General features: G+C 36.6%; 1 protein-coding gene across 4 annotated transcripts in view; it reads left to right on the forward strand.

Moving 5' to 3' along the window:
• NTNG1 (netrin G1) overlaps positions 1–14,487 on the forward strand; it is a 152,693-nt gene extending 138,206 nt beyond the window's left edge. For 3 of the 4 annotated variants that reach the window (XM_075156460.1, XM_075156459.1, XM_075156461.1), the window contains one exon: positions 13,258–14,487. In XM_075156460.1, the coding sequence (XP_075012561.1) occupies positions 13,258–13,484 (227 nt within the window). In that variant the 3' untranslated portion in view covers positions 13,485–14,487. The remainder of the gene's footprint in view (positions 1–13,257) is intronic. The other variant, XM_075156463.1, reaches the window with a different exon arrangement.
• The last annotated feature ends 8,676 nt before the right edge of the window (positions 14,488–23,163 follow it).

Below are 23,163 nucleotides of genomic sequence, written 5' to 3' on the forward strand. Positions count from 1 at the left end.
TCATGAAGCTTAAGGGTATTAATACAATATATCTTTAGAAATATATAACTGATTATAGAGGAATTTATTTTGTCTAGATTAATGGAGATATCTTTGTTATTTTTCAATGGCATGACTTGACAATCTAAAAATTGGAGTACATAATTTTAAATAAAATAAAGCAAGTACTTTGAAGTTAAATCATATTTTGCAGTTATTTATTCCTTGAGGATCTCAGGTTATTTCAGTCTTCACTAATAATTAAATTTTAACACCTTTGTGCATCAGGATTGATAAACAGAAATATAAGTATGTTAATCAGCATGTCAAAAGTAATACAAGAACCATATAAAGCACAGAGGGAAACAGTTCTTACTCATGAGAGTCTTTTAATTCTGGACTTTTTAATATCCTGAATTATCTTAACATTTTGTCATAGTAAGCAATATCAACATCCATGTTTAGAGGCATTATCTTTAGTTCATATGCGCGTAGAAAGAACTTTTCAGATATTAACCCAAACAAACACATGTTGAGTGCTCTCTTTCTAAGTCTAAGCCAGGTCTATTGTTATTCAGATGTTTTCTACATTGTAGCAAAACTGTAGAGTTGATAAAATGAGATTAGTGCAATCCGGTTACTATTGCAATAACTTATTAATAGTAGCTTGCATAATAATATTGTGAAAAATATGTAGGTTGCCTGTATGCAGTCTTCATCTGTATTGGTCAATGTGTAATATTGAATTATGAATTCTAATTGCTTTTAAAAAGACAAATAAATAATCAGAGCCTTTGAAATTTTGTTAAGAGGCAATATAATTAGATAAACAAAGACAGTTATTTTGTGTTTTGGTGTGAGCATCTTGTGGACATTTTGCTGAATGATGTGATATTATAAGACAGTTTAAAAAGTGTTTTCAGCTAAAACACTGGCTAAGTCTATCACATTGGTTACACCTGTGTAGCACATTGCAGAAAAACTAGTGTGCCTGAAGAAGATTGTGTTGGAAAGCGAGCATCTACTATCTATGTTTTCCCATCTAATGGCTGCTCTGTCATGAAGACAAATGCACAATGATACTTAGAGCAAGCTCTCTCCTACTCAGAGCAGGAAATACTGTTGATGAAAACTATCGTGAAGCAGCTAATAGCTTTAATTATTTGATACATTCGTTTATTAGTTCTCACTTTTGCTGAGTGCTACATGCCAGCTCTTTGAGTCATCTTATTGATATTCTGATGAAAAGAGTAGGAAAGTAAAGCATTACACCCATTAAAACCCCACTTACAGGACAGAATATTATCATCCAGTATATCTCAGAAAGGAATTATGATACAAGAATCTGCCTGTTTAGTGTCTTTTTTTAATTTTACTGTCATAATTAAAAATAGAAAATAACAGATAATATTTTTAAAGGCCAGGATAAAGCAGAGGGGATAAAAAACATTTGCAAATCTTTACCATGTTCCTGATATATGAATATGAAGCTGCTAAAGTTCTGACTGGTGAGATTAGAAAGAGGTACATACATGACAATGGTATTTCTAATTGTCAGAATATTTAAACATCTTATGCAATTGCATATGACACTTAAGTGGACAAAATTGCATATTCCTTTTTTAAACTTAATAGTTTATAAGCCTTTTTATAGCTGAGAGTCTCCAAACTCCCTCGGAACCAGTAATCAACTCTGCTGTTGCATTTATCTAATAAACAGTGGAATCTAGTAAATAGAACTGGAATTCACAGGACCTGCGTTCGTTCCCTTCTTTTGTTAGCATAGGCAAATCATTTGACTTTCCTTGGCATCAACTCCTCCATTGTGCACTCTTACTCTGAAGAGCTTTAAGAGACCTACAAGGCAGTGTTTTTATCCCCATTCTACAGCTACCTCAACAAAAGCACTCTGAAGCATTTCATCCACATTCAAAACAGTAAGTCAATGTAGATTCAGGAAGAAGATCTCCTGATTCCCAGCATTGTTGCTTTAACAAAAAAAAAATCCCTCACGTTTCACATATTTTGTAGGAACTACATAAATGTTTTATCTTTACCTTTGCAATGTAACTTATGTTCTCAATGTTCATCTCCTGGGACATTCTACACCATTTACTTTGTTCATTGATGTTTTGGTCTCCTATAGTAGAGTATTATCCTGGGATCTTAAATCTCTCTGTTTTGAAAAATGCACACAAGAGGAATATGTAATGACATATAAATATAAATTTGGCTTTACCTTTACTTGTGGTCAGTGTAACAAAGCTGATTATAAGTCACCCCTATGTAAGTGTGACTCCCTTTTTTTAATTACACACCCATTCCATTTTAATATCCCTGATATTTTTCATAGTGTAATTAAAGATTGCTGATGTTTCCATTACAAAGCTATTTTATGTAGTTTAGAAGTTGATCATAACATATATTTCCAGTAGATTTTGTTACTAATTTTTCAAAATGCCCCATGCAATTAGCTTTAAGCCAAAGTAGCGAGAAGAAAGTTTGCAACATTCAAATTCTTTTAGATCACAAATAGCTTTAGAATAGCAGTGTTCAAAATTTAACTTGACATGAATATAACATCTTCTGTGTAAAAAATAAATAAATAAACTAAGTCTGCTTTAAAAAACTAGCCATTAGAATGCAAAATTATTACTTTGAATTCAAAGAATTTTTCTACACAATGTTTTCTATACACAACAAGTATTGTAAAATAAAATTTGCAGAACCAACCTTACTCCATCTGAGTGATACTAAACTGATTATTAAAAATCTAGCTCACTCTTAACACCAAAACCAGTACATATGTTATTAAGTTACAACAACTATGCTGTTTTGGGCAATAAAAACTTTAAGTAACTCATTAGACGACTCTTCTTTATCAAACACATCATGAACACTTTTTCTCAAATTGCCAGAGAATACACACACATGCACAAATGTATCATATATTTGGGGAGCAAAAAATTAGGAGAGAATAATTTTTTTTAAATACTGTCATTAAATAACATAAGATTACAATTTAATCTTAAAGTTCTCACTCAGCAGCTCTCTGAAATCATTTTGTCTGTGAAGAACTTCAGGATCCAGGGCCATGCAGACGTTTTGAGGAATACCAATACATCCATATTTGTCCACAGATCAATAGTATTGTGGAATTAATGTCATTAATAGAAGCCACCAACACATTCTCTCATTCTCTCTCTCCCCTCTTCCCTAAAAAATTTTAGGAAAATAATTATTAGAATAATTCTAATCCCCTAAATCATAAGGAAATATTTTCAGTTGTGATTATCTTCTCTGGCTTTGCTGCCAAATAAAGTAATAAGGGTGTGGGACCATTTCATGGGTTTTGAGAGTCTTCAATGCAGCATCCATTGGGAAGAATGGCAGGAATAGAAAGTTTTGTCTTTGTAAACAAAGAGAAATTATTTGCGTTCTTTTGTGTCCTGTCGTAGTTTACCCCCAGCCAGCAACTAAGCCCCACACAGCCGCTTGCTCATTCCCCTCCGGTGCGGTGCGGGAGAGAGTCGGAAGGGTAAAAGTGAGAAAACTCATGGGTTGAGATAAAGACAGTTTAATAGGGAAAGCAAAAGCTGAGCACGCCAGCAAAGCAAAACAAGAAATTCATTCACTACCTCCCATCAACAGGCAGGTGTTCAGCCATCTCCAGGACAGCAGGGCTCCATCACACCTAATGGTTACCTGGGAAGACAAACGCCATCACTCTGAATGTCCCCCCCTTCCTTCTTCTTGCCCCAGCTTTATATGCTGAGCATGACGTCATATGGTATGGAATATCCCTTTGGTCAGTTGGGGTCAGCTGTCCCAGCCGTGTCCCCTCCCAGCTTCTTGTGCACCCCCAGCCTGCTCGCTGGTGGGGTGGGGTGGGGTGAGGAGCAGAAAAGGCCTTGACCCTGTGTAAGCACTGCCCAGCAGTAACGAAAACATCCCTGTGTTATCAACAGCATTTCCAGCACAAATCCAAAACACAGCCTCATACTAGCTACTATGAAGAAAATTAACTCTATCCCAGCCAAAACCAGGACATGTCCAAAACATTATTGCAAGTCAAACACCCTAGCAGCTAAGTACGCAGGAACATTCAGCCTTTTATATAATTCATACTCATGTATTTGAATTGCTGACCTTTGCATGCGCCTGCTTTTGTTTGCTCTCCAGGCTTTCTTCTGGCTTTTTGTGCTCTGTAAAAGTGACACTTTTGTTGCAGCACTGTTTAATAGTTCTTGGGAACTTTTAAGAAAATACTGATGTCATGCATAAAGCTGAAAATGCTGCTGTTCAGGCAAAGCCATCCTGCTAGCTTTCTGGATAGGACTGAACTGCCTGACCATAGGTATCTAGTGCCACTGCTAAGGAGCAATGGCAGTTGGTGGTTCCACAAGGAGACAGCAAGCCAGGACCAGGAGGGGACTGGTGGGGGGGAAGGGAGGGGGCAGTGGGGCAGGGAGCCCCCCAGCACAGGGTCCCTCCCGCAGCACCCAAACCAGGCGAGCCGAGCAGCTCCGTGGCAGTAGCAGGGTCAGTCACAGCCTGCAGGCTGCCAGATAAGCCTCCAGTGGCGAGACTGGTCTGGGGTCACACCAGGAGGTCAAACGTGCAAGGCCAGGATGGGCCGAGCCCACCAGGTCACTCAGGCAAGGACCAAGGCGAGGGCCTGAGTCCAAATACACTCCCAGGCTGGTGGGCAGAAGGTGCTTGAGTGGAGGCCTCAGATGAGGCTTTTCACAGCTCTTGCTCACAACTCAGGGGTTTCCACAAGAGCCATGTCCAGTGCTGCACAGCTGCACTGGATCAGAGCAGGCAGGGAAGCTGCGCTGGGCGGAGAGCCCGCAGGCAGGAGGGCTGCAGGCTGCCCGCAGCAGTCAGAGCCTGCCAGCATACCCAGGGCCCCAACAGCCGCCTGAGGCAGGCAGGCATCCCCCTGTTAGGCCTCCTGCCACCGCTCCCACAAGCCTACATCCCTCATAGGTCTTATGACATACCTGCCAGCTCTGTGTAAATGTCTGAAATGCCTTCTGGCACCTCTAATGGCAGCAGCTGCTTCTATTTAGGGAACCAAATCCCACCCTCCAACTGTTCACAGGGCCTTTTTATGACCACTTCATCTTCTGTATCTGGGGAGTTTTTGTGCTTAGCCAGTTTTTATTGATAGTGGTTACATCCAAACCCTGACCTTGCTGTTGGCACTAGACAAAAAAACCCCAGTAGTTTCAATTGCTTCTCTTCCTAGTTAAGGAAGGAGAAGACAGATCATGTAAGAATGTTCATTTATCTCCAGGAAGATAGAAATAATGGCACCGCAGCTTACAGCTTTGTAAGTGGAATATGAATGATAGGGGTATGTAGTCCCTTTCGAGCAACTAAAGCTATGATGTAGCTTATTGCTCTCCTGAGATTATCCTAAAATATGATAAGGGTCATACCAATTCAGTGGTGCTCCTCCATAAGTGAAACAATAAAAAGAATGAGAAATTTTTTTCCCTCACTTTCGGAATCATCCTCTTTTGGAGAAGTATAAAATTGGAACCATCAAAATCAGAAAGCTGAAAGGTTAATCAAGGAAGATTGGAAGGTATTATCTCAACCATAATTCTTAGATAACTAAATCTGAATTTGTTTTCAGACATTTTAACAAGCAATCTTGTGTTGTTTCTGCCAAAGCTACTACGGCTTCCCTATCATGCAAGAGTATCAATTCCAAAATTCAGTTCTCCCCCTTGTCCTTTTGATAGATTTGATGTATTTCTTCTCATTATCTTTTATTAATTAAATCCAAGGATTTTAGATTAAGAATAGAATTGGAAAATGAGAAAGCATAGACGCAACTTGAGAGTAACTTTCTACCTCTGCTATCCTTATACCATGATTAAAATAAAATTTGTTCGGTAGAGGATTTTGCGCTTTCAGTAGTGAAACGTAATCAACTAAGCTTACCCATGTGCCTGCTAGGATAAATTGGTGCCTATTTACAGAAGAGAGGAATCGCCATCCATTCTGTGGCTGTGCGCGGGGGAGAAGTCTGAATAGTAGCTGCATCTTGTAGAAGCTCTGAAGACTTTTCTGCAATTTGATTAGAACTAGCTTAGCTTTGAAGTGAGAATTTTGCAGAAAGAACAGAAATTACATGTAGGCACACAGTCTAAAAATTCTACCAGAAATTTTCAGCAAAAAGAGTACCTCCATTACCCACCTACTCATTTACTCCCTAATAACAAAACTGGTTTGATAAAAAATCAAGTGTCATTTCAATTGTGCCTCTATCAGGCATTTCTAAGACAAGTCAAGATGGAGATGTCTGCCTTTGGAAACTACTCTCACTTGGTCAATGTTTATTTCCTTGTATTGTTGGCAATATAATTAATCACAACATTGTTTCAACTTTGCACCAGAGATCTTTGTATTAATGTTTGTCATTTTATGACCGTAATTTTGACACAGTAAGATATGCTTTAGGCTTGTACTTGTCTACACTGATTTATTTTGTCTTAACTCCAGAATGTGCCTTGGTAGATAAGCACAAACCAGTTCTTTTCATGCTGTCAAAGCATCTACCTTGTCTTGATTTGACAATATCCTAAGATAGTTTTACTGATCCCACTACAGCAAATGTTGAATTAGTGTCACTTCAAAAAAACAAATCATTATGAATATCTCGTTTAAAAGAGCAATAGCTGTTTTTCATATCAGGTATGTCTGTGGTTTAAAACCACTGAAGAAGTCTGATCAACACTGACGTGTATTCACGGTAACAAACACATTTAAAAAACATTTGGCAGTTAACTGTAACTGGTAACAATAAATTAAATTCTAATAATAATCTAACAGTAGATCTAATTGGAAGACAGGCAGGGGGAGAAATCTAAGTCACAAAACCTCCAAGTCGGATATTAGGCACTGGTTATTCAAATGAATAAGATACTTATGTTATAAAAATTTGAGGGTTTGTCATGTGCTGTGCAACACTAGTTGTCACAGCAATAGTTGTAATCTTTCAGAAGAAGCCTGACTACTTGTAAGTTTTCCCCATGCCCTTATATCTTCATTCCTAATATTTACTTTATATAGATGAAATCTCATGAGTCAGTGGAGCTCCACATAGAGATCTTTAACACATAACAAGTATATATTGTATTTTTAAGATTGTTTACAAATAATGGAAACAATTTGTTGTTATTAACTCTAGCATTTTGAAAATACTTTGATTGTGGTCACTTATGTTCTGATACAACTGGAAACAATTTTAAACCTTTGCACTTGAATGAAACTAAGTGTTTTGCATTCCCCAATTCCATTAATGTCTATTTGACAAATTGTGGGAAAAACTACTAATTCCTTCACGACTGCAGAGGTTTTCTTGTGCATGTTTGCTATATGTATGTGTAGATGTCCATATTCTTATTAGGCATACGCACAAGCTTCTTCATTTGTTGCAATTTCTTTTATATTCTGTGATTGTTTTTACCATTTATTGATTAAATGATCACATTTTTAGAGATGTTAGTTACAGAATCTTTATAGTATTCATAGGAACTAACTCTGTATTTGACAAGAAAATGCTTGTGCTTGGCCTCAATTTACTGAACTTATTTATGTAGTGAGATGAAACCTCCTAATGGCATTTCAATGTGCTGTTCACAGCTCTCTATATAGACAACAACTGCATATATTGAAGCTACCTATGACATCATTACTGAAAACATGGGTTTCACTATGCTTGGGTTTTTACTCACTTCTTATGCCAAGACAGAATATTCTGTTAGCATGTGTGCTGAAAACTTCCTCATAAATGAATTCAAGTAACATTCTTTACTAGAGAAGAAGTACCAAGGAAACAGATGCATTAGCGAAAAAAACAGCCAAGAATAATTTCTTCAGCCACTAGACCTGCATGCTTTCAAAGTTATGAACAATAGGTGGAATCCAAGTTCAAAAAATTCTCATTATTTCAGTAGTGCCATTCACAAAAACTACTGACGAACAGTATGCAAAATTCACTGCAGCAGAAGCAGGGTCAACGCTTCCATCATGCTTTAGAATAGACCAAAATGTTGTGTAATATATTCAGAGCTATCAGCCCACCAACCTGTCCAGGGACTATAATACTCGTGATCTGGGAGGCAAGAAGGAGAAAAGTGAAGAGATGGTTTTTAAAAAGAGAGAGAAGGAGAGAGAAGGGTATAACAAATGATACCAAAAAAAGAGCACACTGAAGAAAAATAGTGATGGGAGAGATCATACAAAAACATCGCTTGAAGTTAAAGACTTCAGTATTCAAGAAAGGAAATAAGGACTTCTAATAAAAAGTTTTCTTTCTGTGACTTTATCATTAATGGTCTTCATGCTGTTCCCACAAACAATGAAAATTTCATAATAAATCCAGATTTTGATGCAGAAAGTGAACACCACCTATCCCAGATCAAAAATCCTTTTGAATACATTCATTTCTTTTTTTTAATTCAGTAGTCTCTCCTTTCTCATATTCATGTGGCTGACCTACCTGAATAAGATGCTGCTTGTAGGCAAGCTGTACAAAAATTAAGGTAGCACAAAGAAAGGTAAAAACGTATTTTCTCCCCTCTTGGATGGCCTTTGGGAAAGACAGGAGGCTCAAAGAAATTGTGTTTAAGTCCAATAGCACACTGTTTTTCTGTCTGAGCAGTAGGCAGACCAAAAGCCCTGTGCATGTGTTCTGAAGCTGCCCAGACACAGTAACCAGCAAGAACATAAGCCAAGAGCACAATGCTGTGCCTGAGGTGGCCCTCCAGATGGAAGAGAACAAGACTTACATTTGTGTTACCGTGTCTATATTGCTGCTTCAGAACTAAAATCAGCCATAGTGGTCTATCTCTTCTCTTTCAAGAAGCTGCAAATGTATTAAAGTTGAGTTTTGGACAGACTCAGAAATTTTCATGTATTATTCAGATTTGAACATATAAGGAGAAAGTAGACATTTTCCAAATAACTATGTTACTCTCAATACATTTCATTAAATACCCAATATAAATTCTATGAAACATTAGCACATCACTTACCCTTTGAACTGCTTGAGCTGGTTGAAAGACTGCATATTTTCCCCTTGTTTTCCTTTTTTATTCCATTTCAAAACGTAATAACATTGGAATGATAAATCAAGAATATTTTGTGACTTATGGCAAGGTATCTTTCATCATCATTCATAGAGGTCTTACCCTAAAAAAGAGGCTTCAATATTTTATTAATGATTACTTTGGAAAAGATATTTACATTTTAATTCAAAAGTAATAATATCTCTTACCAACTGCAGGGGTTTATTGGTTTGGAGGGAGGAGGAGGGGTTGCCCCAAGGACAGAAAAGCTTCAAATAGCTATCCATTTTTATACATGGCTTTTTTCTATCTCCTTCGTATAGTGTTTTAAGGATCCCATAATCAGACCATAGCTTAGATTGTAAATTGATGAATTATGAAAATAACTGTTAAAAATTTCCTTTATTTTACTTTAAATATTTTAATTCCTGCAGTAGCACATATCTGGAGACTGTGCTCAGAAATATCGCCCAAAAAGGCCTGCAAAGCTCTCCAGAGCAAATCAGATATCTCTGTTTTGTTTCTTAAATGATCAATTTGATGCCCTGTCTTACAATTAATTAAGATCTGCCAGCAAACCCACAGCTAGTTCAGCCACACAAGTCTTAATAGTCATGTGTGATTACTTCAGAGTTAGTTCTTTTACTTGCATCACTTCTCCGTGCTTCATTCTTTGATCAGAATTTGATACCTGATGCCTTTCAGATTAATTCAAACTAATTTTTATTATTGTTACTTTTGATGATGAAGATAAGGCAGAGCTGGTTCAACACCGCTCAGCAATGGAGGCAACATTTCACTGCTTGGTGTAAAAGAAGGGGCAAGGGCATGGCAGGTAGGAGAAGGTAGGAGGGGTACAACGGGCCGGAAAGCCCTGTACTGCCAAGCTCACTGCTCCTGCTGCTTGGGGAAACGAAAAGGCCAAGGGGCAGGCACATGCTGGGGCTCCACCAGCCTTCCCTGCACCCACCCAGCACCAGCTGCAGCAGCTCTCCTTGGGCTTCAACACAGAGCAAGGGGTCTGCGATGTCCTGGCCCTTCCTGCCCTGCTCCGCAGCTCCCAGGACACTGCCTTCTCTGAGGAAAGCCTAGAGCCTCTTCTGAAATAAAATGCGTTATAACATGTATCCTAGAAAAATACTGTGTTAACATTAGAAACATTTTTTATTTCCATAACAACAATTAATATACTTGCCTTGCTTTGGTCTTGGCAGCATGTTGACTACTTTTGATTAAGGCATAAATTTTGTTTTAAATTCCAGTGAAAGTGCTCCAGTGAGAGTACTTTTCTTTATGCTGCTGATGTGCTACACTCATTACCTATAGCTAATCCAATTCCTAAACTGAATAAACATAATTAGTTAATATTAAAGTTTTAAAAGGAATCCTGACCATGCTTTCAGGAAGGTGGAAATGGTATTAGAGTTGGTCAGAATAAAATTAAAACAAAATTGGCAAAAAATAAATAATGGGATTTCATAATATTTTCAGAATTGTTTCATTTAACTTCCAAATCACCACAATTGCTATCTACATGATACATATATGTGTGTATATGTGTGTGTGCAAGAGAAAGAGATACAAGGATGAAACTAAAGAAAAGCAAGCTGTGACAATACAAGATTAGCAATTCAGGAATTTTCAGCTACATAGTAGTTTGCTGAGAACATTAAAATCTACCTGCTTTTACTTTAATGCGTTTCTGTGGGCAAACTTTTAAAAGCATGCAAGAATAACGAAGGAGAAGCTTTTGATCCATCCCTTCTTTCAGTACATTTAAAAAAACTTTCTAATAAGAAATAAATAGTCTGATTTAAAAATCAGCATCTATAACATTGTATCCAGAATTTTGTAGACAGCAATGTTTAGAGGCATTTCATAGCAGTCTGCATCTGTGTCAGGTAGAACAGCCAGCGTGTAGCAAAACGCCACTTCAGCCACCCATCTCCAGCAATCTGCAACTGCAGATCAGAATCTGGGCTGATGGCCTCCTAAAGTAACAGGCTATAGTTGTCAAAATAAGTTTAAAAATAGGAAAGCTATTGGAAAATAAATTTGGTTTACTGAATACTTGGGAAAATTTGGATAATATATTCTGGGCCAAACACAAAGTGAAATATCTCATCTGCTATTTAAGAAGTGGTATTTAATTAACTATTGAATTCCACTCAATTATTCAAGGCAAACACTTGGGACAGATATTTCACCATTTTCATTGTCTGAACTGTAGGAAGCATCCCAGCAATGAATAGTCTAGAATAAGCAAATTCAGTAGCTGTACCATCAGATAAAGTATTTTGATTTTGCATATTGAGATGGCTAAATATATACAATATGAATAATAAAGTCAGCTTTAAGGATACATAACCTCGGTTATAAGAGATGTAACTCAAATATTGACTTTTAAAATACAGTTCATTTTTATCATTATATTTTTCTGGGTTGTTAATCTCATCACATTTATTTGGTGGTGATTTCCTGTTCCTTGTACATAATATAAACACTGTTTTTTGTAATGTGTATATAGAACATTAAAATTCAGATATATGGCTGTCATCAATAATACGTGTTTTTTGTTGTACCTCGATATTCAAATTTTTACATTACAATTCAGAAACTGGAGAACAACGTTAAATCCATAGCTCTTAGTAAAAACTTTTGATTGCTAAAGGAACCACTGGAAAAATTATTTAACTGTTCTCTCTCGATTGCATCTATGAGTTTCTAACACACTGCGTTATTATTTGGCCCACTTGGATGCAGAACGTTAGAAAGCAGTTGTCAGAGAGTCCTTCTAGAGAGAGAAAATTATTTTTCTGAAAGCAAGCCAGGACAGATAAGATTACCAGTAAAGTTGCTGGTGCACAAAATTGTACAGATTTATGTAGAATTGCATCACTTACGAACTTGGACTGTTTCAATTTTAGTTCTCATAATATTTGGGTAGCTTTTAAAAATAAGTAAATTAACATTTATAAAGCCGTACTTTTCTGTAGCAATAAATACCAATGTTTTAAGTAAAATTAACAATATTTTCCCTATTCTGAATTATTTAGTGTATTTCCAGGCTAAGGTATGCATAAACAGCATATAATATTGAGTCTGCTTCTAAACCAAATAATCTTTTCCCTAATTCTCTGAGTGAAAATATTTACTGTTACGTTCTGCCTAGATAGTAGGTGCAAGATCTTTACTAAAATTGCCTTTCCTATGGAAGACCGAGCCGTAATCAAGCACATATTCTGTTAGTGATATCATCTGTAATAAAACACAGATTGACACATTTAAGTTCCTCATATCGCTACATATTTACCCAGTGAAATACTTCAATTGATACTAAGTAATACAAAGTAAAGCTGTCAATTTTTCAAATATAGTACTATTATGCATCTCTAAAACTTTTGCCTGTATTATTTTCTCTTAACTCTTTTGTCAAATCTGCCTTCTGAAGTTATTATACCAGGCTACAATATCTAAGATAGTTTTAAGATGCCAGTTACCCTTGTACCAAAGTAGCAGATTTATTTAAGAAGAAATGTTTGATCTGTAATGGAAATAACAACATTATCTTTTATTTCCATATGTATATACCATATAATCCCCATCGAACAGCACGCTGACTTTCCTGCCTGTTCTTGCCTCATATTTTTTTTCAGAACATTAATACATGCAGATCTTGATTAGAAAACCCTGCTTTCTCATACAGATCTTTTTACTTCAGCAAAGCCATGTTGCATTTTTAACCACTGTTCATGCTTTCCAAAAGCTGTAGATAAGTTGCCCCTTTCAAATAATAACACACCCACCTACAGTTCCAGATCAGTAGTAACTATAAAAATGCAGACACTCCACAAGGCAGGTATTAATATTCATATTATTTCATTATCAATCATTATTAATATTAATTTATTAATTAATATTACCATAGTCAGTGGTCTGAAGTGAATGATACGGATCTCCAAGACTGCGGGGGGGGGGGGGGGGGAGGAAAGATGAGTAAATATCAAATAAAATAAAAAATTCAAACTTGAGGTGTTTAAAAAGAACACATCCCCTGTTTACATGTCTCAGGAAGAGGGGGGAGGTAGTGTTTTAATTCTGGTTTTCTGGTTTTAGTGCAGAGTTTCTCCTGTAGATGAACTTATATTTATTCTGCCTTTCTTTCCCTCCCTCCCCTGCTATCTTGCAGCAAACGTATGTGACAATGAACTACTGCATTGCCAGAATGGAGGAACATGCATCAACAATGTGCGATGCCAGTGCCCTCCGGCTTACACTGGCATTTTATGCGAGAAGTTGAAGTGTGAAAGGGATCCAGGAGGCTGCAGCCAAAACTCCGGCCAGGGGGCAATATCACATGGGCCTCTGTTACTGCTGACTGCTCTACTAGGAGCAACTGGACTTTGCATATGCTAGACTCCGTATGGTTGATGGCATCACATTCAGACTGCTTCAAATGAACGTGCCACATGAAAACAAAACAAAATCCAAGCGTTTGCTACTGAAATTTAACAAGGAAAAAAGAGAGAAAAAATAACCGCATACAAACTCAGAAGGCCTAACTGAACTAAGCCATATTCATCAGTTACGGACAGGGCTCTGAGTCAATACAGTTCACCTCTGACTCAAGACAAGTTGGCAGCTGCCTATTCTGTCAAATCAGTGCTAGCTGCAAAGCTTACACAGGACTGAAACGGCTTTGACAGCCCCAGAATGGGAAGAGAATTTAAAAAACATTTGCTACTCCTATATGGTGCGCTACTGTACCTCCGCCCAGTGTGTGGACCGACCAAATAAAGGCATTCTTTGCTGTCAGTGCATTGTGGGTATAAGGAAATCTGTAAAAGCTGCCATATTGGCCTGCTTCAGTCCCCGAATCCTTTCCAACCTGTGCTTTAGTGAACGTTGCTCTGTAACCCTTGTTGGTTGAAAGATTTCTTTGTCTGATGTTAGTGATGCACATGTGTAACAGCCCCCTCAATAAAACTCAAGCCAGTCATATCCTTGTATACCTTAGCAGCACTGCATCAGTAAGATGCTGTGTTCACCTACTGTACAAGAGTGGCTATAGGACAAAAAGTGTATTTATCCTTTTGTATTCAAATGAAGTTATTTTTCTTGAAATAATGTACAATGTAGATTTTTTGTATTATTGCCTATTTGTGTTACCAGACAATTTGTTAATGTATTTAATTCTAATCAGATAAGAGAAAAATATTACTTTTTATTTAGTCCTTTTCTTTTTCCTTTTGTTTAATTGTGCAGAGATTTCTCTGTATGGGCAACGTGCTGGCATCAAAGAATATCAGTTTACATATATAACGAGTGTAATAAGATTCCACCAAAGGACATTCTAAATGTTTTCTTGTTGCTTTAACACTGGAAGATTTCAAAGAATAAAAATTCCTGCATAAACAGTTCCAGGATGATGTATTGCTATTTCTTAAGGCCTTTTTAGAAAACAAAAAAAGTTTGATCATTTTACCACCTAGGATGTGGAAGAAAACCAGATTCAACAGTGGAAATTACATCATAACAATCTAATCTGCTTTTATTTTTACTACTGTCATTATTTTTGCAAACAATTTTAAACGTAAAGGGCATCATTTGTTTGAGGAAGATTTCATCAAATCCCAAGCTTGGAAAAGGTATGAAAAGTTGAATAGTTCTCATCTTTGTTTTCTCAATTCATCACAGAAATTATTCCAAGACTAATTTACAACGTATTACAGAAGCTTGTCTTTAATTCATACCATTTTTGTGGTTCTGGCAGTAGTGAAGTAGATATAGCCACAGCTTATATTGTTTCTCCAAAAGCTTCATTAAAATGATATGTTTATATATGTACTAGTCTGCCTAAGAAACTGCAAAACCAGCAGCAATCACAAAAAAAGCCAAGATTTAACTTTTAATAAAGTCAAATGTAATATTTAGAAGGAATGTCAAAATATACAGCAGCAAGTAGATAAAAAGTGCTGCTCCAGCAAATAAAGTTTGTTTCAAGTATTGCCCAAGGTGTAATAAATTCTTGTTTCTGCCTTTTATTAGGCCAATTACTGAGTGTGACAGAAAAGGATAGCAAGAATAGAGAGGCAAGCCAAAACCACAGCAGTGTTTCAAAGTCCTGGGAAAAAAAAATAAAATCAAAAGGTAGCAAGACTGTATGAATTCATTTCCTGGCAATTTTCATCATAATGGCTATAAATATTTTACCAACATAATAGCCTAGTATGGAAAACAATTAATCAGCAAAAGAAAAATTCCTGAAAGAAATAAATTCTACCTGGCTGCCTCTTCCAAATGGTGAACAGAGCAGAATTTAGGGCACTGCCTTCTTGGATAAGCTCTTTCCGCTGAGGAAGCAAGTTTTGCAGGCCAGTGCCCAGCCTCCAGAAACAGGTAGGCAAATCAGGTCTTCATTTCTAAAAGAATCCTATGAAGATGATGATGATGAAGACAAGCTGGTGCTTGTTCAGGCTGTCACCTTGGCCCGCCACGTAGAATGTTTGCTATTCACACTGCCACTCTCTTTTGGCGGGCTAAATAAGATAAGGCAAAGATAAATTAAGAGCTTGGCTGGTTGCCAGCCATGGCCTACACGAGATTGCAGGTATATATTAGAAGGATGTTCACGACAATAAACAGAAAATTATATTGCAGACTCAATGAGGAATATAAATGCTAATACAGGTGACATGCAGAGCTGGAGATTACCTATAATTAAGTGGATTTCTGATATTAAAATGTGGAATTCAAGTTTTCTTAAAGCTTATTAGCACAGACCAAATTCAGATTGTGTAATTATTGGAAAAGATGCACTTTAATTGTCATTATAAACTCAAGGCTTTGTGAAAGTGCTAAGAAAGCATGTTATGCACGTTTGGTTAGAAGGGATACTGCCAGCAGTGCTGAAGTATAATGAATATCAGATCGCAATCAATTCAGCTGCATTCCAATTCCATATACTTATGATCATCTAAACCAGGGCAGAGTATATGGCTTTCCACGTATTTAGCTACCATTTCGTGCATTTTATCCTCCCTCACCTATTAATAAAATTACAATTTTATACAGGAGTACATTCAGTGGAAAAGTTTTCTTATCAATCATTCTTTTCTTCAGCTTCATTATTTTTTCCTCTGAACTCCAGAGAACTTCACTAATTGAAAATTTTGAATATAAGTTTCTGCTACTGTATTCCAAGTATATTTATAATATTATGTGTGCATCTTTGAGAGAGGGGGAGATTTACATCACTCAGCATTGCTTTACCTGTTTTTTTAATTTAATTCAATGGAAAATGAAGGCAGAACCTGTTCCCCATTTCAGAAACTGTGAAGAGTAACAGATGGTAGGATCTTTCCATGATAACATGTAGTCGCAGTATCTGCTTTATTTTTCACCTGAAAATATATACCCCTTCCAACATATTCTAGGTTTCTTGGAGTGGGTATGCCTGTGAATGCCTATAAAATAGCAAACACATACATGATATTGAAAAAAAAGCAAGAGCAACATGATCACTAACCTAGGATTTTGGTTCTGTATCAAAACGCAGCAAAAAGAACCTACTGCGGAATTATTATTTCCTGTATGATATTTCTTTCCTGGAAGGTTTAGCATCCAAGAACTGACCAAGCTTCGCATTGCTTAGTTGTCCAGATTATAGTTCAGAGTTCAATGACCTTAAACCTAGCATTCATAATTAAATTTATGCAGTTATATTAGTTCCAGTTGTTTTGCTAAATCAATCTTAGTCAGCTTGCAATTCCTGTGTTTCTAACTAGAGAATTGGTTATGATCCAGGATCCACCTGTGTTTAACATCTGAAAATGGGGCAGCTTATAACAAGGTGCTGCTCCCTGACAAGGGAGCTGCAGAAACTTCCACTTCAAGCTAGCTATCTTTCTCAAAGGGACATTAAGAGAGGAGGCATCTGTCTTAGTGCTGCATAACTGTTTCAAAAACAAACTAACCAAAGGAAAAAAAAATCTAGTCAAATGCAAATTGACCCCAGATATTGCCCTCAAATGATAATTGATCTAATACTTTACCATGACTGAGCCACAGACAAGAAGTTATTTCATGTAGTGAACAGAACAAAAAAAAATGTGCAAAAGACTCCTCAAATTTAGAAAGAGCTGTTCTGCTTGCATATAATTTTATACATCTTTCTCATAACTCCAAGATGCCAGGGGGATTTGTTACAGCCTCATTGGGATTCTAGGTTTATTAAACCATTGAATTAACTAGATTCATCCATGCATGCGGTTTATTCACCTGTGAGAAATTTGAGTAATATTTTTCACAGAATATGCAAGACCAGATTTTCAGCCAACCTCAAGCCCAGCCTTCATGTTTGTCCTTGCAATGCAAAGTTACAGACGTAAATATTAAGACATAGTCAATCAATTCATTCCTAAGAAAAACTGTAAGTTTAATTATTTATGGATGCAAATATTTATCCACCAAAATGCAGATCTGGCGGTATAAATCAGAAAATTTATATTAACCGATTTAATTCCTTTCCCACCATCATACAGTATCAAAAAGAAGAGGATGTAAGAAGCATATGCAAAACAAACAAGCAGAACAGCAGCATTTTGCACCATATGGTGCATTTCATTTAATGAAATGAAAGTTCATCACCAGTACAGTATGTTCACCACGACACCATTTTTGCCACAATATGCAACAGATAAAATTCCAGTACAAAGCGTATGTTTCCCTTCATTGTTTTTCTGGCCATCATTATCTATACAGATTCAAACATATATATGATGAAATACTGCTCAAGAAATTTTACAGCCTCAAAGAACACAAAGACGACTAATGCTATGTAATTTGTAGACCCAAAGAGATTGTGAAGGCTTCGGGGCTGAATTCCTGCATACATTGCTAGCTAATACTCATTTCTGAGAAGGACCGGGATAAAGACCACATCACGGAAGTGCACTGAATGCGAGTTTCATGGCAGCCAGTAGAATCAAAGTGACAGCCTAGTTACAGAAAGCACAACAGGACGGTGTTAGTCCTGCATCTGTCAGCAGGGGCAACCACATCTCGCCCTGGGACATACCCAGGCATCATTCCCCCATCAAAACTTTTGCGTGTGTGTTCGTTGTGCACGTTCTACTTACAGATGCTAAGACAGCTGCTACTTACACGATGCTGCTGAATGGCGTTGCTGTACACATGTTCAAGTGTACTGTTGTCACTGGAAATACCATTTTTGTACAAGAAGTGAACCATTGTTGAGAAATGGAAGTAATAACAGTGTATTCTGGGAAAAGAGGGTCAGGAGTGGGTTTTGGGGCTATTGCTTGTTTGTTTTGAGAAAATGAGACTGGTTTTGGATGAGCATTTTCTATTTCTTACATAGTGTAATTTTCACTCGAGTACTCTGTGCACGTGGTATTTTCTTTCTTTCATTCCCTCCATTTTCAGTGGTATCCAAACCTAGTTCCCTCAATTATTCTACAGAAATTTTAGTATTTTCCAGTTCTTCAATGTATTGCCCAAAACAAAGTCTTCTTAGCTATGTTGCAGATGGTAACATTAGCAAACCACAAAATTAAAAAAATAAAACCTTTACATTAATCTCTTCAAAACAAAGCTGACAAAAATTAGTATAAAATCCCTTCAAACCATTTTGCTACATACCACTATGCAAAATATCTTAGCAAATATATTCTATTTAACAAGTCTAAAGGGGTTATTTCCCACTTGTGATATCACAAACCACTTTACGTACAGTCAGTTGACAACCCTGAAAGTCAAAGAGATTCCTGCATGATCCCAACAGAAGAACAATGTTCATACATTGTTCATAAAAGTGGTTCACAGCTACTATACTAGATCCAAAGTTAATTAATGTAGTGCAGCAGGATACATTTGGAGGACAGTATTGCCTGTAATGTAAAGATCAGTACAAATCTTAAAAAAAAAAAAAAAAAAGGAATAATTCTGCAAGTTCTCCAATTTTTGATTCAGCTCTATAGCATGAATGTTTTTTTTTTTTAGAAATTTTGCTGGTTGGGATATCAGTTGTTTTCAGATTAAATGCATTCTCTACATTCAGAAGTGCAACACCACTCCACAAAACTAGCAGAAAACCATTATGAGATGTACACTCATTCAGGCCCTTACTCTGCCAGTTTGTGCAAGCCATATTTTAAGTTCCGTGATTTTAAGAGGCCTTGATCTAGCTAATGCTTTCACACCTCTCAATGACTGTTTTCAGTGTTACCTGAACATGTAAATGAAAACATTTCAATCCTTGTACATCTACTGGGAACATGGTTCACTTTGCACCTGCAAATAACTGTGGATGCAAAATTAGTGGCTGCTATCCATAATTGTTGCTTATAATTGACAGTACAGAGAGATCTCGTTCAAAGGGTTGGGCTCTCTTGGACTAGATTCTGTAAACATGTTGAATGAAAAGATGTATTTGCTTACTGTAACTAAATAAAACACAAGGCAAAAATCATTCCTACAAGATTATTATGATACTAAAAATGTCAAAGCACTTCCATTTATCACAATTGAGATACTTCAAAAACCCTCAAGGAAGAGACAATAGGCTAGATTGTTATTCTCTACAACCTATAAATGCTTAGATACTTTGAACAGAAATTCTGTATCTTTTAATAGAGATGAGGAAACTGTGACCCAGAAAGGTAAATGGAGTTGCCTGAAACAACACAAAAAGGAACTGGCAAAGGCAGGGAACAAGTTCAAAACACTCAAGCTCCATATCACATTGAATACGAATAAAGTGTTAATACTACAGGAGTACTGAAAAAGTCTTGGTAGCTTTGGTTATAATTACCACTATATATAGTATTAGTATATATAACATGTAATATTATTATGCGTAACATATATAACTATTTACAAAATATTACTTCACACCTCCTTGTTTTAGAATGGGAATCAAACCAGTATGTATTCTCACAAGTGATGTGCAGGACAAATGGATGTATCCCAAATGGTGTGAAATTATTCCTTGCCTGAACAGGTAACTATTAAGGATTATGAACACCGAGGTCATAAAGAAGTTAGTTTTTCTATACTGTTTTTTTAATGACAATTAATAACATACAGTGGATGATAAATTAAAGATAGCAATCATGTTTTTAACTATTATGATATCTCATAAATGATTTCCTAAAGCTTACTGGAAGTCACTTTAATGACAGGAGAATTTAATGTATTTACAAAAATGCACTAATAAATTTGGACCTCAGGCACTAAAATAACTAGTTTATTATTTACTTTTTGCTAGTTTTTACTGACTTATTATGGATAATAAGTCTCTTAAATTCTTCCAGCAAAACAGGCCTGCTAAATACACGCCCAGCTCAAAGCTGGCACATATGCCAAAAAAACAGTAAGCTAAAACATAATACCAATCATATTTATAAGTTGAGATTTGCTCACCTAATAGAGCTAAAAAGCATTCACAGGAAATGGGTATCACATACTAAAACAAAGTCTTCAGCTTCACAGCAAAAGGTTAAATACAGAAATGAAGATTGGAGCCCACACTGCAGAAGCAGAGGTTACTGAAAAGGAAATGTAGACCAGCAAGAACAAGATGAAGTAGAATTAACAATTCTGTTCCCACTACAGTCAGACACAAATTTTACCTCTGTCCCACACAGAAGTGTATGTGAAAGGCATTGGAATCCAAAGGGAAATAAAGCAAAAAGCAAAAAATCCACTTTTCTCAGGAGTTATGATATTTGGGGGAAACCCAACACTGGGAGAGTGAAAAGAAAGAGAACGCAAGTTGCTCTCAGACTAAAAATATACTAGGATCTCAGGGAAAAAGCCAATCTAGATACTACATACATACTCATAAATTCATAGACACAGCATTTGACATTGTAATCTCTGATTTGGAAACTGCAGGACTTGGCCTCGCACAGACAGGACACTCTCCGCTTGAGGATTTCACCTCTCTAGGTGAAACACTGCTCACTTATCTGCTGGAAGAGCCTAGGCCCATCAGCACCACCTCTGCTTTCTCTTTGGCTCCAGCTGTGAGTTTAGCAGCACTAGTCTGGCCATCTAGTCCAGATGTTCATGAAACAGCTGCTTTTCAACACTTTTTGAGAAACCCTCAGAGCTCCCTCAGACCAAAGCAGAATAAGCTGTGTGGGAAGAACCCCATTGCCACGATCTGTCCAAGGCCAGCGGTTACATCTGCTCTTCGCCATGCACCTCCTAAATCATTAGATGTAATTCTTATAAGGAGATAGAAGATGAAATGTGTTCAGAAGAGAACATTTTTCCTCCAGGCCTTCTATTGGCATCTGCTGTCACCATGTTCATCACGGGACTGAGCTAGGCTCTGAATGGCTACACTGACTCATTCAATGCATTTCTTGTTAACATCTCTTACCTCTAATTACTGTTGCTTGGTAGGATGGGAGAACCGGCATGTAGAGCACTCCAGTAATTACATTTATTGTACTGCTTTCTTTTGCCATCCTACAGCTTGCTTTCTTCCCTCATGTCAGAGGTTCTTTTTCTATGCCCTCAAAAAATGTACTTATTACTTTGCTCTAGAGATCTCCCATGGGCAAAAAGTAGGTGGATTGGTACTTATTAATTAGTCTTGGCAGTGCTCTTTTGCCTCCCTAGATCTGGTAGAATCACAACTACTTCTACAATTCTCTTATTGAGTAGGATGTAAGGAACGATGACTAAACTATATAGATTTAGTGGTGAACAATTTTTTGACAGGTTTCTCATTTATTGACAATATCTAGCATCTGAGTATCTCCCAGACTTTACTGAGGTTAGCTTCATGACATTACTGTAAAGCAGGGAGGCATGCTATTTCCATTTTATTCATGGGGATTGAAGCTTGAAGATGTTGAGAGACTTACAAAGTCAATTACAGAAAGAGAGATTAATTCTGACACCTTGTCCACCACATTAAGTACTGAGACCTCCTCCATCCAAATTACATACATCTGAAGTTAAATAGTCTTCCATCTGCATGTATTTGCCACCCACTTACTTCAAATTATCTTATCCAAGTCTATTTTACATTACACCTCCCAAAACATTGTCTTTGCCTACCATGCTTGGAGTTTCAATGTTGTGATATGTAACTCACACATTTGATTTTGCTGTTTTGGGTTTTTTTCTTTTGCACTTCAGTCTAAGGCTAGAAGGAAACCACAACTACTATTTTTTGAAGGGATGTTATATATGAATCAAAGTAATTGGAAGCATCTTAACAGTCTGAGAAATTAAGAGACATGCATACAGAAAAAACAGTAAAACACTAAAATACTTTTCCAAAAGAAAGAGTTGGCTATGGGGGTTTTTTCCCCTCCTTGTCTGATTTTTTTCTTTATTGGATGTATTAAAGCTCATATAATAATAATATTATGACTTTATAAATTAATACATAATATCTTTTTTAGCTTGAAATACCTATAGCTTAGGCATTTAATTTCTTCCATAAATGTCTAGATACTGACACAATAAGGTTTTGATACATAGATATTTCTGCTTACTGGAAATCTGGTAGCAAAAAGACTCTACATTTTGAATGGGCTCATAAATATATATTGAATTTAATTTTTTAGTACACAAAATCCATTTTCCTATTGTTTGGTTGGGTTGGTGGCTGCTTGAGAGAAATATTTTCTATAAATATTTTTGTTTTGTACAACTAATTAGTCCATAAATCAGTACATTGTAATATGGCAGAGATTACCCTCAAGCCAATAGAGAGCAACTGATTGAATGTACTTACCTTCTTCATAATTCATCTATCTCTAATGTCTCTGCATTTTCTTCTGCTGCTTTCAAACACTGTCTTGCCACTTTTTTCTCTTTTCCCATTCTTCAAATATATACGCCAGTTTAACCAATAAGCATACTTTCTGTTAAACACCATATTTTTCCTGCGTTTTCAATCAAGTGTAGTGGGCTGACGAAGTACATAAATAAACAATAACCAGATAATCATAGATTAATCAGTTTGATTCTGTAGTAGGAATTTTTACATGCTTTCCATTTTCACATTACTTATTAGGGCCATTTACTGATATTAAAAATGTGCCAA

The sequence above is a fragment of the Calonectris borealis genome, chromosome 8, assembly GCF_964195595.1.
Source record: "Calonectris borealis chromosome 8, bCalBor7.hap1.2, whole genome shotgun sequence".
NCBI lineage: Eukaryota > Metazoa > Chordata > Aves > Procellariiformes > Procellariidae > Calonectris > Calonectris borealis.